Here is a 13,902-nt window from a genome sequence, read left to right on the forward strand (position 1 = left end):
GGTGCTCACCTGGGAAGTAGCGATCATCAAACAGTTTGGTTTGATATAACGGCTAAAGTGGAGAATGGCCGCACAATACTTAAAGTCCTAGATTTCAAACGTACTAACTTTAATGAAATTGGAGAGTACCTGAAGAAAGAGCTGTTAGGATGGGAGGACATAAGAGAAGTGGAAAGACAGTGGTCTAAGCTGAAAGGAGAAATAAAAAAGGCTAAGGACCTTTTATGTGAAGAAAATAAATAAAAACAAGAGAAAAACGAAGCCAATATGGTTCTCCAAACTAGTGGCAGAGAAAATAAAGGCGAAAGAGTTGGCGTTCATGAAATATAAAAAAACCCAAGAAGAGGAGAGCAGAAAGGACTACAGGGTGAAACTGAAAGAAGCCAAGAGAGATATGTCTGGTGAAAGCACAGGCGGAAGAACAAATGGCTAAAAATGTAAAAAAAGGGAGCCAAAATTTTTTTTCAGATATATTAGTGAAAGGAGGAAGATGAAAAATGGAATTGCTAAACTAAAAGATGCTGGGAACTGATATGTGGAGAGTGATGAGGGAAAAGCAAATGTGCTAAACAAATACTTCTGTTCTGTGTTCACAGAAGAAAATCCTGGAGAAGGACCGAGATTGTCTGGCAAAGTTACACGAGAAAATGGAGTAGATTCTGCGCCGTTCACAGAGGAGTGTTTATGAGCAACTTGAAAAACTGAAGGTGGACAAAGCGATGGGACCGGACGGGATCCATTCCAGGATACTGAGGGAACTCATAGAGGTTCTGGCGGGTCCTATTAAAGACTTGTTCAACAAATCTCTGGAGACGGGAGTGGTTCCCGGGGATTGGAGGAGAGTGGATGTGGTCCCTATTCACAAAAGTGGTCACAGAGATGAAACAGGAAACTATAGGCCGGTGAGCCTCACTTCGGTTGTTGGAAAAATAATGGAAGTGTTGCTGAAAGAAAGGATAGTGTACTTCCTTGAATCTAATGGGTTACAGGATCCGAGGCAACATGGCTTTACAAAAGGTAAATCGTGCCAAACGAACCTGATTGAATTTTTTGATTGGGTGACCGGAGAGCTGGATTGAGGACATATGCTAGATGTAATTTACTTAGATTTCAGCAAAGACTTTGATATGGTTCATCTTAGGAGGCTGTTGAACAAACTTGAAGGGCTGAAGTTAGGACCCAAAGTTGTGAACTGGGTTAGAAACTAGTTGTCGGACAGATGCCAGAAGGTGGTGGTTAATGGAAGTCGCTCGGAGGAAGGAAAGGTGAGTAGTGGAGTCCCTCAGGGTTCGGTGCTGGGGTCGATCCTGTTCAATATGTTTGTGAGTGACATTGCTGAAGGGTTAGAAGGAAAAGTGTGCCTTTTTGCAGATGATACCAAGATTTGTAATAGAGTAGACACCGAAGAGGGAGTGGAAAATATGAAAAAGTATCTGCAAAAGTTAGAGGAATGGTCTAATGCCTGGCAACTAAAATTCAATGCAAAGAAATGTATAGTAATGCATTTGGGGATTAATAATCGGAAGGAACCGTATATGCTGGGAGGTGAGAAGCTGATATGCACGGACAAGGAGAAGGATCTTGGGGTGATAGTGTCCGAAGATCTAAAGGCGAAAAAACAGTGTGACAAGGTGGTGGCTGCTGCCAGAAGGATGCTGGGCTGTATAAAGAGAGGCATAGCCAGTAAAAGGAAGAAGGTGTTGATGCCCCTGTACAAGTCATTGGTGAGGCCCCACCTGGAGTATTGTGTTCAGTTTTGGAGACCGTATCTGTCGAAGGACTTAAGAAGACTTGAAGCGGTCCAGAGGAGGGTGATGAAATGATAGGAGGCTTATGCCAGAAGACGTATGAGGAGAGACTGGAAGCCCTGAATATATATACCCTAGAGGAAAGGAGGGACAGGGGAGATATGATTTAGATGTTCAAATACTTGAAGGGTATTAACGTAGAATAAAATCTTTTGCAGAGAAAGGAAAACAGTAATAATTTGAGGTTGAGGGGTGGTAGATTCAAGAGCAATGTTAGGAAATTCTACTTTACGGAGAGGGTGGTAGATGCCTAGGTGGTAGAGAAGAAAACGGTGACTGAGTTCAAGAATCAGAAAATAATATATTAAATATTGAACTAAGGTCAGTACTGGGCAGACTTGCACGGTCTGTATATGGCCATTTTGGGGGAGGATGGGCTGGGGAGGGCTTCAATGGCTGGGAGGGTGTAGATGGGCTGGAGTGGAACCCAAGCACAGTACCGAGTAGAGCTTTGGATTCTTGCCCGGAAATAGCTAAGAAGAAAAAATTAAAAAAAATTTAAATTGAATCAGGTTGGGCAGACTGGATGGACCATTCGGTCTTTATCTGCCGTCATCTACTATGTTACTATGTTAAATACCTACAGAGCATAAATGCGCATGAGTCGAGTCTTTTTCAATCAAAAGGAAGATCTGGTATGAGAGGGCATAGGATGAAGTTAAGAGGTGATAGGCTCAGGATTAATCTAAGGAAATATTTTTTTACAGAAAGTGTGATAGATGCATGGAACAATCTCTCGGAAGAAGTGGTAGAGACAGAGACTGTGTCTGAATTCATGGAGACGTGGGATAGGCATGTGGGATCTCTTAGAGAGAGAAAGAGATAATGGTTACTTTGGATGGGCAGACTAGATGAGCCATTTGGCCTTTATCTGCCATCATGTTTCTATGTTTCTCTGCTTTAGATCCTGTTGCTCACGCAGAAGGATTGCGAAGACCTGCAACGTGACATAAACACGCTCGAGGAATGGGCCGCGACATGGCAAATGAGGTTTAACGTGGATAAGTGTAAAGTGATGCATGTCGGTAACAAAAATCTTATACATGAATATTCGGAGAGACCCCCAGGAAAAAGACTTGGGAGTACTGGTTGACAAGTCAATGATGCCGTCCGCGCAATGCGGCAGCGAAAAGGGCGGACAGAATGCTAGGAATGATTAAGAAGGGGATCACAAATAGATTGGAGTAGGTTATCATGTTGCTGTACCGGGACATGGTACGCCCCCATCTGGAATACTGCAGCCAGCACTGGCCTCCGTACTTGAGGAAGCATACAGTACTAATCAAAAGGGTCCAGAGAAGAGCGACTAAAATGGTTAAGGAGCTGGAGGAGTTTTTGTACAGTGAGAGATTAGAGAAACGGCCTCTTCTCCCTTGAAAAGAGGAGACATTATCGAAACATTCAAGATAATGAAGGGAATAGACTTGGTAAATAAAGACAGGTTGTTCACCCTCTCTAAGGTAGGTAGAACAAGAGGGCACTCTCTAAAGTTGAAAGGGGATAGATTCTGTACAAACGTAAGGAAGTTCTTCTTCGCCCAGAGAGTGGTAGAAAACTGGAATGCTCTTCCGGAAGCTGTTATAGGGGAAAACACCCTCCAGAGATTCAAGACGAAGTTAGACAAGTTCCTACTGAACCAGAATGTATGCAGGTAAGGCTAGATTCAGGGCACTGGTCATTGACCTAAGGGCCGCCGTGGGAGCAGACTGCTGGGCACAATGGACCACTGGTCTGACCCAGCAGCGGCAATTCTTATATTCTTATGATTTCAGTGAGTTATAAAGAACTGCACTTTACGTGAAACAAGTCACTGCTGAGATCTTTACAAGTTAGTGTTATTGATCTAGTCTAGTGCATTGGATTAATTAGATATAAGTAGGCATGACAGTTCATTCTGCTTCCTGAATACATATTTCCTTGCAGTAATTTTAAGCACATGCTTTTATTTGACAAGCTAACCTCTAGCTGTAGTTCACAAGACTATTGCTAGGAGGTCAGCCAATGCCAGTTTAAACCCAGTATCCAAGTATCCAGTGAGGCAGGAGCAACTGGGGTTTATTCCTGCTCTATCTGCTAGACATCAGTGAAATTCCAGGTAGGTCCTTAGGGGGGGGCAGAGTCTTTGAGTGGGGTGTCATTTTGCTTGAGGTGAGTCAGCAGGCCATTGGTTAATCTTGGGTCCCTTTTAAAATGCTCCCAGCGAGAATGACTCTACTTTTGAGGTTGATTGCAAGCTGTGTTTTTCATTTACCACAGGAGTTACTAACATGCTGCACCTGGTTAACCACAGGTTCTTGTACAATCCCACTCTATTCCTGGACCAGTGGGTTTTACAATATCAGCCACCAGACATCTTGTAGGAAAACTTCACACAGTTTTTCAGCCCCTCCCTCTTACCTGAAGGACTACCCTCTGGCTTCCAGTTGCTTTTCCTACAAGTCAGATAGTAGGAGCTTGTCCTTTCTGCTCATGCTTTTTTCTTCTTTTTTTTGTGTGCTTCACGCCCTACCAAGGCCATGTGCTGCAGAGGTCTTCAGCATGGACAGCTCTGTCTGCAGGAGATCATAGACTAGGTTGAATCAGTCTGTTTCCAGGGGGTCTGGCTCAGGATCAGTGCCCCATGTTCATCTGCTAGTGGGTTGGAGCACAGGCTGCTTAGCTCTGTGGAGGTGAATCCAGGATTGGGGCTGACTGTGTCCTCCCCTACTCCCCTGTTTTCAGCATCTGCGGGGGAGGTCTTTGGATGAAGTGGTGGCCCGGAGAGGCAGTCAGAAAACTGTAGTCCCAGTTTGCTAGGCTCTTTGGGGCAGAGGATCTCCCTGAATGCTGAATCAGCTTCTCCATTGCAGCCTGCAGCACAGCATATCACAATGAGTAACAGACTGACAGTCTGTGAGATCAATTTTGAGGGGTCATAAAATTTGCATTTCTTGCTGATATATTGTTAAAATAGGGTACCCCGCACCACCACCACCACCAACAACAACCTGGAAATTCTAAAAATGCTGTTTTGAGGGTCCTGGTGTTTTTCCTGGGCAGTTTTATTTCAAATCGAGCAAGTAGCGGCCATCTTGGATTTCTCCCAATTTGAATGTTATTTTTTTTTTTTATCTTAAAGGCTTTGTTTTCAGAAGAAAACCTATCAGATGGACTCCCCAGAGCTGGATTCTTTGGATTCATGCCTCGTTTGGGGTGAATGGCTCAATGGCAAGCAGTCGTGTTCCACGTGCCATGCAGACTTTGGGAGGGGGAAATGGTGTCAGATCTGAACCGCCTCTGCTTCTCTGGGAGAGTTTACTGCCAAATCCAACTGGGGCCAGTTGAAAAAGTCAAAGAAGGACCCAAGGGGTAAGCGCTAGAGCATCCATGGTGGTGAGCGCTAGCACTTCCTTGGTGAAACACAACTATATTTTTTTATTCCAAAGAGTGCAAATCCTCCAAGACCTCTGAGAAAACCCAGTTGGAGGCGTCTGCATCTCCAGATCCTGTTTTTCCACTGGACTTTATTAGCATGATGTACCAGACGTATTTTGGAAAAAAAAAAAAAAAAAGAGCTCACCGGCTCCACCCCCTAGACTTTATCATTGGATTTGAATGTTCCATTGACTTCTGCTGAGGTTGCTGCCCTAGGAAATTCAGAGCATGAAGGTCCCAGCCTGCAGGTGGCCGTAAAGGATGATTTGGATAATTTGGCCATGCCTTTAATCGCTCAGGTGGGTACCACTACAGCTGGTGTTTGGCTACAGTCGCTGACCTGGTGGGTCAGGACTTGAGTGATGCTCCAGATCTTGGGGAGGATTCCACGGTACAAAGACTTTCAAGCCTTCTGATCTCATTGGCATTATTTCTGACTCCGTCCAGGAATTAAAGCTGAACTCTACTCTGTCTTCAGTGGTGGCATACTCCCTTATGAATAGCTCGAAGCCGCAGTCCTTCAGATCATTCAGACATTGCAAAGATGCTCACGGATCACTGGGAGGCTCTGGAAGGTCCTCTGCGTGTGGCACGCACCATATCCAAACTCTATCCCATGGCTGAGGAGCTTAAAAAGAGATTTGTTTTGCCATAAGTGGACTCCCTGATGGTTTAGGTCACCAAGCACACTCCTCTTCCCAGTGATAGTGGAGTAGTTTTGAAGGAAGCTCAGGACCGCAGGATTGCTTTCATTCTCAAGCGGATCTTCGACTCGGTGGTCTCTGGGCTGGGAGCAGCCACTGCTGCTTCCTTTCTGGACAGAGCTTGTCCCTCCAAACTGCGCCATGATCTGGACACTTTAGTACTCCAGGATACTTCCTTTTTGTTCTCTGGAGTGGACTACGTGGTGGACATCCTATATGATCTGTTTTGAGTGATCAGCAAGCCCTCGGCTTATTCTGTTTCTGTTCGTCGGTTGCTGTGGATCCGGCAGTGGTTCAGTGTCTCCTTTACTCAGGCAACCCTTTGCAAATTGACGTTCAAGGGGCAACTGCTCTTTAGCAAGGGTTTGGATGATTTAATGGTTAGTGTGCAGGACTGGAGACTTAGGTCCTTGTCCTTTCGGGGCTTGGGACGCTCTAGCTTTCATCCATACAAGTGAGACCGTCAGTTCTTGGGTACTTCTTTGGGCCAGCGCCCCTTCCAGCCCACCCAATAGAGGTTTTGGGGTCCAATCCTCAGGGCTCCAGGCCATCTCATCCTTCAAGCAGCAGTTATGATTCCAGGCCCTTGCCGAACCTCTGAAGATTGGAGGAAGGCTCTTGGCCTTTCTTGTGGAATGGCAATCCATCTCTTCAGATCGCTGGGTCCTGGATATTGTGTGGGACAGTTGCACGCATGAGTTCTCACATCCCCTTCAGGACTTCTTTCTGGATTCTCTGGCAGGAAAGCTGGACAAGGAGGCCAAGGTCAGCATTATGTTTCAACGGTTGCTGGCTATAGCAGCCTTAGAACCAGTTCTGGAGGAAGACTTGGGCTCTGGCAGATACTCAATAGACTTCATCATGCCAAAGAGAGGCACCAAGGTCTAAAGACTTATACTGCATCTCAAAGGGGTCAATGCTACTCTCTTAAGTTCTCCGTTTCAGCTTGGAAATGGTGAGGTCCGTGATCACCTCTGTGGCGCTGGGAGAGTTTCTGTTCTCCTTGGTCTGACAGAGGTATATCTGCATATCCACATCTATCAGGAACACAGGAAGTATCTCCGGTTTCACGTCCTGCATCAGCATTTCCTGTTTGTGGCATCAAGCAGTTCATACTATGGTCCAGTTGCTTCAGAGCCTGGACCGGGTGGTCAACTTATGCATGAGCTGGCTTACGCCATCACAGGACCTGGAATATCTGGGAATAAGATTTGCCATGGCTCTCAACAAAGTCTTTCTTCCGGTTTCTCGCCAGGAGAAGCTTTGTCAGCAGTTTCATGCCTGGTAGTATCTTCCTGGGCTCCATGATTGTGACCATAGATGTGGTTCCCTGGGCGAGGGCTTGTCTTCACCAGTGTGACTTCCGATAATGACTGCGGTTTGACATAGTTTGACTTGGTGCTTAAACACTGTCTCACTGTCCAGAGGCTTTCCCCTTCGGATCGCCTCCTGGATGATTCTGTATGGCCGTGGGAGCTATGTGAGGGTCAATCCAGTTCAAGGGCAATGGTCCCCCTCTGAGAAGACGTGATCCATCAGTGGTCTGGGGCTTCGGACGTCTGGCCTGGCTCTCCGGCACTTTGAAATCACACTGTGAAACAGGGAAGTCCAGGTGTTTTCGGACAATGCCACGGCAGTCACATATGTCAGTCATCTGGGAGGACCCAGAAGTGTATCAAGAGGCCCTTCTCCTGATTCTCTGGACCGTGTGTCATCCTCTAGCCTAGTCAGTGGCTCACATGGCAGGAATGGATAGTGTGCAGGCGGCTTTTCTCAGCCGCCAAACTCTGGACCTTGGAGAATGGAATGCTATCTGGGACAGTGACCAGAGTATAGTGAACAGTTTGATCTCATGATGACTGTGTCCAACAAGGAGGTGATCCGGTCCTTCAGCCGCTACCCAAAATTGGGAAGCGCAGATCTGGATGCCTGGGTTCAGCCCTAGCTGAGGGAGGACCTCCTCCATGTCTTTCCCCTTCGCAGAATCGCCTCGCATCAAAGCAGGGTGATCCTGGTGGCACTGGATTGGCCTCGCCACCTGTGGTTTGTTGTTCTTATTCGCCTTCAACGGGATTAAAGGGCTTGGATTGCTGTCTGGGCATTTGGTGGGTGGGACTTCCGTCCTACTGATGCAGGCCTAGCCAAGTCTCTGGTTGCACCGGTGGGGGAGGAGCGATGTGCGGGAGGGCCTTCCTCCTCACCAGCCTAAAGTCCCCTACCCACCTCATCATTCCCTTTGTAATTCCCTACCTGAGCAGCATATATAGATTACCTTTTTTGTCCTGTATGTCTGTCATAATTAGATTGTAAGCTCTTTCGAGCAATGACTGTCTCTTGCATGTAAAATGTGCAGCGCTATGTGCATCTGGTAGCACTATAGAACTAATAAGTAGTAGTAGTAGTAATACCACTAACCTACTCTTGGGGTCCAGCTTGGTGCTCTAATAGGAAAGGCCATAATATTTGAAGCTGCCACAGAACCTGGTATGTACTGTCACTGTCACATGTTTGGGGATGGGAGGGAGTCAGTGACCACTGGGAGATGGGGTTCATAATTTAATGGGATAATAGAGATTGTTGTTTTTATGTTAATATGTTTACGGTTAATTTTATGATTGTTTGCTACTGGAAACCACTTAGATATTAAGCGGTCTATAAATGGTTTAAATAAATAAACCCTAACCCCCCCCTCCCCCCCCCCATGGTCAGTTGGTCATTTAAAGCATCTTTTAGGTGACTTAGTCGATATTGAAACAATAAAAAGATTTTTTAAAAGTCCCATATTTTTCACTAGACATTTTTATCTTGTTCCATTATCCCTGAAAAACATTCAAATTCTGACCCCATCCAAAACACACCCCTAACACGCCCCCTTGCAATTTAGACGAACTGCAAAGAAAACTGTCTCAAATCTGAGTTTTGAAAATTGTAACTTGGATGTTTTCCTATGAAAAACATCCATCGGCCACTTTTGAGATGTTTTTCTCTTTTGATATTGAGCACCATCTTCAGTGATTTACTAATCTTTTTGCCCAGTTATCCCTAATTGTATGAAAGGCCTTTTGCATACAGAACTAGCCATTCAAAAAATGCTGGTACAATCTTTACTATAAAACTTTATTATAGAAGCTTCTCTGCATGTAAGCAGCATTTACACATAGATTAAGGCTGTAAACTGTTTAGATATGTTTGAATCTATTTAAATGTGAAAATAAAATAGCAATTTTGGGAAGCCATTGTTCACACGTGGCGATCTTCTCCACCTATGCATTATTTGAGGGGTTACCATTGTTGTCCTTATTATCCAACTTTTTACTTATTCAAATATGAGTCAGTGCCGTATACACTGGATAATCAAGACTGTACTGTAATTTGAATGAATGAATGAAAGCCTGTAAAGCTGAAAAATCTCTTGTGGTTGCAGAACAGTCCTCTGGTTTTAACCTGGATTTTGAAGTCTCAGGGATCTATGGCTATGTCTTGCTTGAAAACGTTCTCCCATCACTGAGTGCCATCTCCTGTACATTCTGGATGAGGTCCTCTGACACCACCAACTATGGAACACCAATTTCGTATGCAGTAGAGAATGGAAATGACAATGCTTTTCTCCTTACAGACTACAATGGGTAAACCAGACAGCAGTATTAGCCTCTCACAGATTACTGATGTGTGTGATTGTTGGCGATTGTTTGAGACCCTGTTTGAAATATTTAGCTAGTGGATGAAAGAGTCCTTTACTCATATGGAAATTAGGGATTAAAATTGAAATAATTAATGATCACATTTGAGCTATGGCATGCATGTAATTAGAATATATGATGAGAGAAAACATGATTAGCACAAGGTGAAAAAGAATGAGTAGTTGCAGGTAACTCCAATCTTTGCTACTACTGTACCACAATAAGTTCTTAATAATTTTATCTACCTATTTCACAGCATAAAGTGTGCTTTCTCCCAGAAGCTAGTGCACTGCTACATAAAAACAATTTTTAGACTGGGCTTCAACCATTTCAAAATATCTCTATCCCCAAAATATGAGCTTTTTAGGTTTTTCAATTTTTCCTTTTGAAAAATGTGTGACTGTTTCCTTGTTCAGACACATGGGAAATTCTACGACTGAGCACCACAGGACAAACAGCGGACCAACAAATATATAGTATAAAGGCAAAGGTTTTAATTCAAATTATCATATAGGTCTAACATAAAGGCTTCACAGATAAAGGCTTCATGGTGGCATCTCTGCAGATCCCAGTGGCTGGTCACTCTGGTTCCAAATCCCAGGATTGGCAGTTCTCTTTGGAGTTGCATTCGGCTGTTGCTGAGTTTTGCAAAAATATCTTCGGGTCTGGCCACCCATTAAGAATCTGTTCCCAGTCTGGGATCTTAATGGGGTGCTGTCTGGCTTTGCCAGCGCTTCTTTTGACCCACTGAGAGATGCTTTTTTCTGGGATTTAACACTCCAGAATGTTTTTTCTGATCGCTCTCTCTTCAGATCATAGAGTTTCCGAATGGCAAGTGTTGTCGTGCCGACATCCTTTGCTCTGAGTTCCTAAGAGCGGACAGTTCCCTTCCTTTTTTGCTGAAGGTGGTTTCAGCTTTCCATGTCCATCCGGAGGTGTGTTTCCTGGTTGTTCAGCTAATGGGTTCCAATCTCAGGATTGTCTGCTAAAGAACTTGGACGTGCGCAGGGTGCTCCTGCATTATTGGGTGCTCCTGTGCAGGGTTCTCCTGCATTATCTCAAGAGTTTTGCTTTCTGACCTCTGTTTGTGTGTGTGAGCTAGTGTGCTCACTGTATTATTGGGAAGTGTTGGGAGAGAACCTGTTTGCTTATTATCAGGGTGGTTAAAAAGTAATTCTGAAGGCTTTGCTTTTCAAAAAGCAAACAATTTCACAGGTTCTGGAGTTCTCCCTGGCTGAGTTCAGCGCCACCAGCAAAATAGACAGAGCTTTACTTGTGCCTACAGAGGTGGAAGCTATTACATGTTGGATGGTATTTATTTTGGTTCCCTGTTTTTTGGGGGGGGGTTTAATGAAAAGTGCCAAATGTAGATTAGAAGGGGCAAGAATTAATATGCTCTGGTGAAGAGGACTGATTTGTTAAAGCCTAAAGTCCAGAAGCATTTATCAGGACATTGAATCTTATTAGAACTGTTAGGAAGAAAGTGCGTTTTTGTTTTTTCCTTCTCTTTTGGTGCTTGTGCCTTATGAAATTTGTTGGTGCCTTATAGAACCTGGTATCCTGACTACTGGCTGTCCTGAGGTCTGAATAAAGTTGGAAACTACCATTCTGTTTGTGTTCCTCTTTGGGTCAGGGGCATTGAATTTTGTTCACAGAGATCCTAGGCAGTTGCTTAGGGCTAACCTTCCTGAAGGGTTGTCCTGGTCATAGGAAACACGCCCAGATCAGTGTTTGTCGCATCTAGTGTGGCCCGCTGCCCTTATCAGGACCGAGCTCACAACATGATATATATAATATACATACATACATATACATACATACATACATGTTTTTGATGAATGCTTTATGTTAGATTGCTGATATATGGTTTTATTTCATTGTTTTGTCCTACAGTTTTGTGCCTCTGATGCAGCCTACAGGCAAATGTGGCCATGTCAGGTGTACTGTATATACATAGGTTGAATTAATACCTTTGACTTTATCCTATATATTTGTTGGTCTGCTGTTTGTCCTGCTATGTTTGCATTGCAGGTCTTCTGCTTCACTTTTATCCCCTACAACTAGGTACTTCCATTTAGATGCTCCAAGAACTTGTGGTGGGAATGTAATCTATAACAGCATCTGTATGCCAAGAATCTGTTACAGAATACCAGCATAATCCAGTGCCGGCATGACTAACATTTATAACCCTGTAGTTATACCAGTCATAGATTTGGCATAACTGCGAGAAGGTAAATATGGCAGGAACACATGTAACTTACAGTATTCGGTTTAGTTACAGTATTCGGTTTACTTATGTGTGTAAGTGGTAGTCCTGCCCATACCACTTAAACTCTATTCTGTAACTCCACATAGATGTCTTGCTGTCACTTTCATGGGAAAGTGTACACTTATGTGCAAAGGTGCTAGTGGTCCAATCATTTACACATGCAAGGGGGTGTGCAAATGCAAGCACTTAGGGCTATATTCTATATATAGTGGCCAAAAATTTGGCGCCAACTAGAGCAGTACCTAGTACAATTCTACTAGGTGTGCTTACCTTTTATAGAATCGCACCAAGCGTCTGTATGTCTCATAACTTTTAAGTGCACGCAATTAGGCCGGCTAAAACCAGATCTAAATGCCTGCACCTAATTTCCATGCAGATTGGGTGTGTTCTGTAACAATGTGCATAACTTTTAGGAATGCTCATAATATGCCCATGTTCCTTCCCTTACCATGCCCCCTTTTCAAATTTGGATATTAGGGGCTAGATTCACTAAGGACACCGATTGTGTCCTGACCACTTTATGACACCGACCTGATTCACTAACCTTGTTCCTGGGGGAACGGTATGCAAAGTAGGAAGGACGTGATTCACAAAACAATTTCAGGAACTGCTGAGAACCAGTTGCTTGTGTAAAAACCCCTGCTCTCTGTCCCAACTCTCCTGCTGTCGGCCTCCCTGCTCTATGCTCTGATTATCCTGCTCTCTGCCCCGACTCTCCTGCTATCGGCCGCCTCGCTCTCTGCCCCGACTCTCCTGCTCTCGGCCGCCCTACAATCTGCCCCAATTATCCTGCTCTTGGCCGCACTGCTCTCTGCCCTGACTCTCCTGCTCACCCCCGCAATGCGAGCCCATGGTTTTAACCCACGGGTTTGAAGCAGATTAAAACCACGGGCTCACAAAGTAAAAAATAGTTTCCAGCTCTGCCGGGCACGGAGGGCCAGCGCATGTACAGACCATCTACAGGCAAAGAAGATGGTCTGCGATACGTCAGGATCGCTGTCTAGCGATCCATGTGGTTGGTGGGGAGCATTCCTCCGATCGCCCTCATTTGAATAAGGACCTGTTGTGAATCAGTCGGCCTGTCACGGATTGCACACGATCGGGCAGGTTAGTGAATCTGCCCCTAGGTCTGTTGCTTACTTTCTACAGAATCACACATTTCAAGTTGTGCCAATTAATATCAATTATGATATTATGATATCAATTAATTGCCAATTAATGGTGCTATTTAGACCAATCAGTTAAGTTATACATTCAAATTGGCTGTGTGCATCATTTTGCATATACAGCTTAAGGTGCCGTATACAGAATTTAGGGGTTAATTTATAAATTGCCCTTATGGAGACTTTTTTTTAAAAAAAATATTATGACATGTAACTGAAGTCTAGTCAAGAGTAGACCGTTGGCTCTTAAGCTTTTCTATGTCATTAAAAAATGAAACTGTTCTTCCTAAGATGGTCAATTTTATATGTTCAATTATACTCATGAGCTATAATGTGAGCTGTTTAAAAAATGCAAGCCATGTTTTTATAAAGGATAAGGTTAATGTCATTGCCTTCCTGTGCTACTATCTCCTTGTGTAGCTGGGTCCTTTATGTGAATGGGAAGGAGAGGATAACAGATTGTCCCTCTGTGAATGATGGAAAGTGGCATCACATTGCAGTCACGTGGACGAGCACTGATGGTGCTTGGAGAGTGTACATTGATGGGAAGCTATCTGATGGTGGCACAGGCCTGTCTGTAGGATCAAATATTCCTGGTAATGTAGAGCTGTTTTCCAGTTATGTTTTTTACTGTTTTTTGTTGTTTTTTTTGCCATACCTCTTCTCCTTTTTCACAAAAGGTAGTAAAAAGTATTAAAAAGACAGGAAGGAAGACCACATGGCAGCTGGCATGGTTAACAAATGAGGTGAAGGATGCTATTAGAGCTAAAAGAAAATCCTTCAGAAAGTGGAAGAAAAATCTGACTGAAAATAATAGGAAACACTATAAGGAATGGAAAGTCACATACAAGGCACTGATAAGGA

At 44.1% G+C, this 13,902-nt stretch overlaps 1 protein-coding gene across 2 annotated transcripts in view; it reads left to right on the plus strand.

Annotated features, from left to right (window-relative positions):
* Positions 1-13,902, plus strand: part of SVEP1 (sushi, von Willebrand factor type A, EGF and pentraxin domain containing 1) — a 430,677-nt gene that overhangs the window by 235,312 nt on the left and 181,463 nt on the right. For both annotated transcript variants that reach the window (XM_033926500.1, XM_033926511.1), the window contains exons 26-27: positions 9,351-9,552; positions 13,459-13,634. In XM_033926500.1, coding sequence (XP_033782391.1) covers positions 9,351-9,552; positions 13,459-13,634 — 378 coding nt within the window. The remainder of the gene's footprint in view (positions 1-9,350; positions 9,553-13,458; positions 13,635-13,902) is intronic.

This window comes from Geotrypetes seraphini, chromosome 1 (genome assembly GCF_902459505.1).
Source record: "Geotrypetes seraphini chromosome 1, aGeoSer1.1, whole genome shotgun sequence".
Lineage (NCBI taxonomy): Eukaryota > Metazoa > Chordata > Amphibia > Gymnophiona > Dermophiidae > Geotrypetes > Geotrypetes seraphini.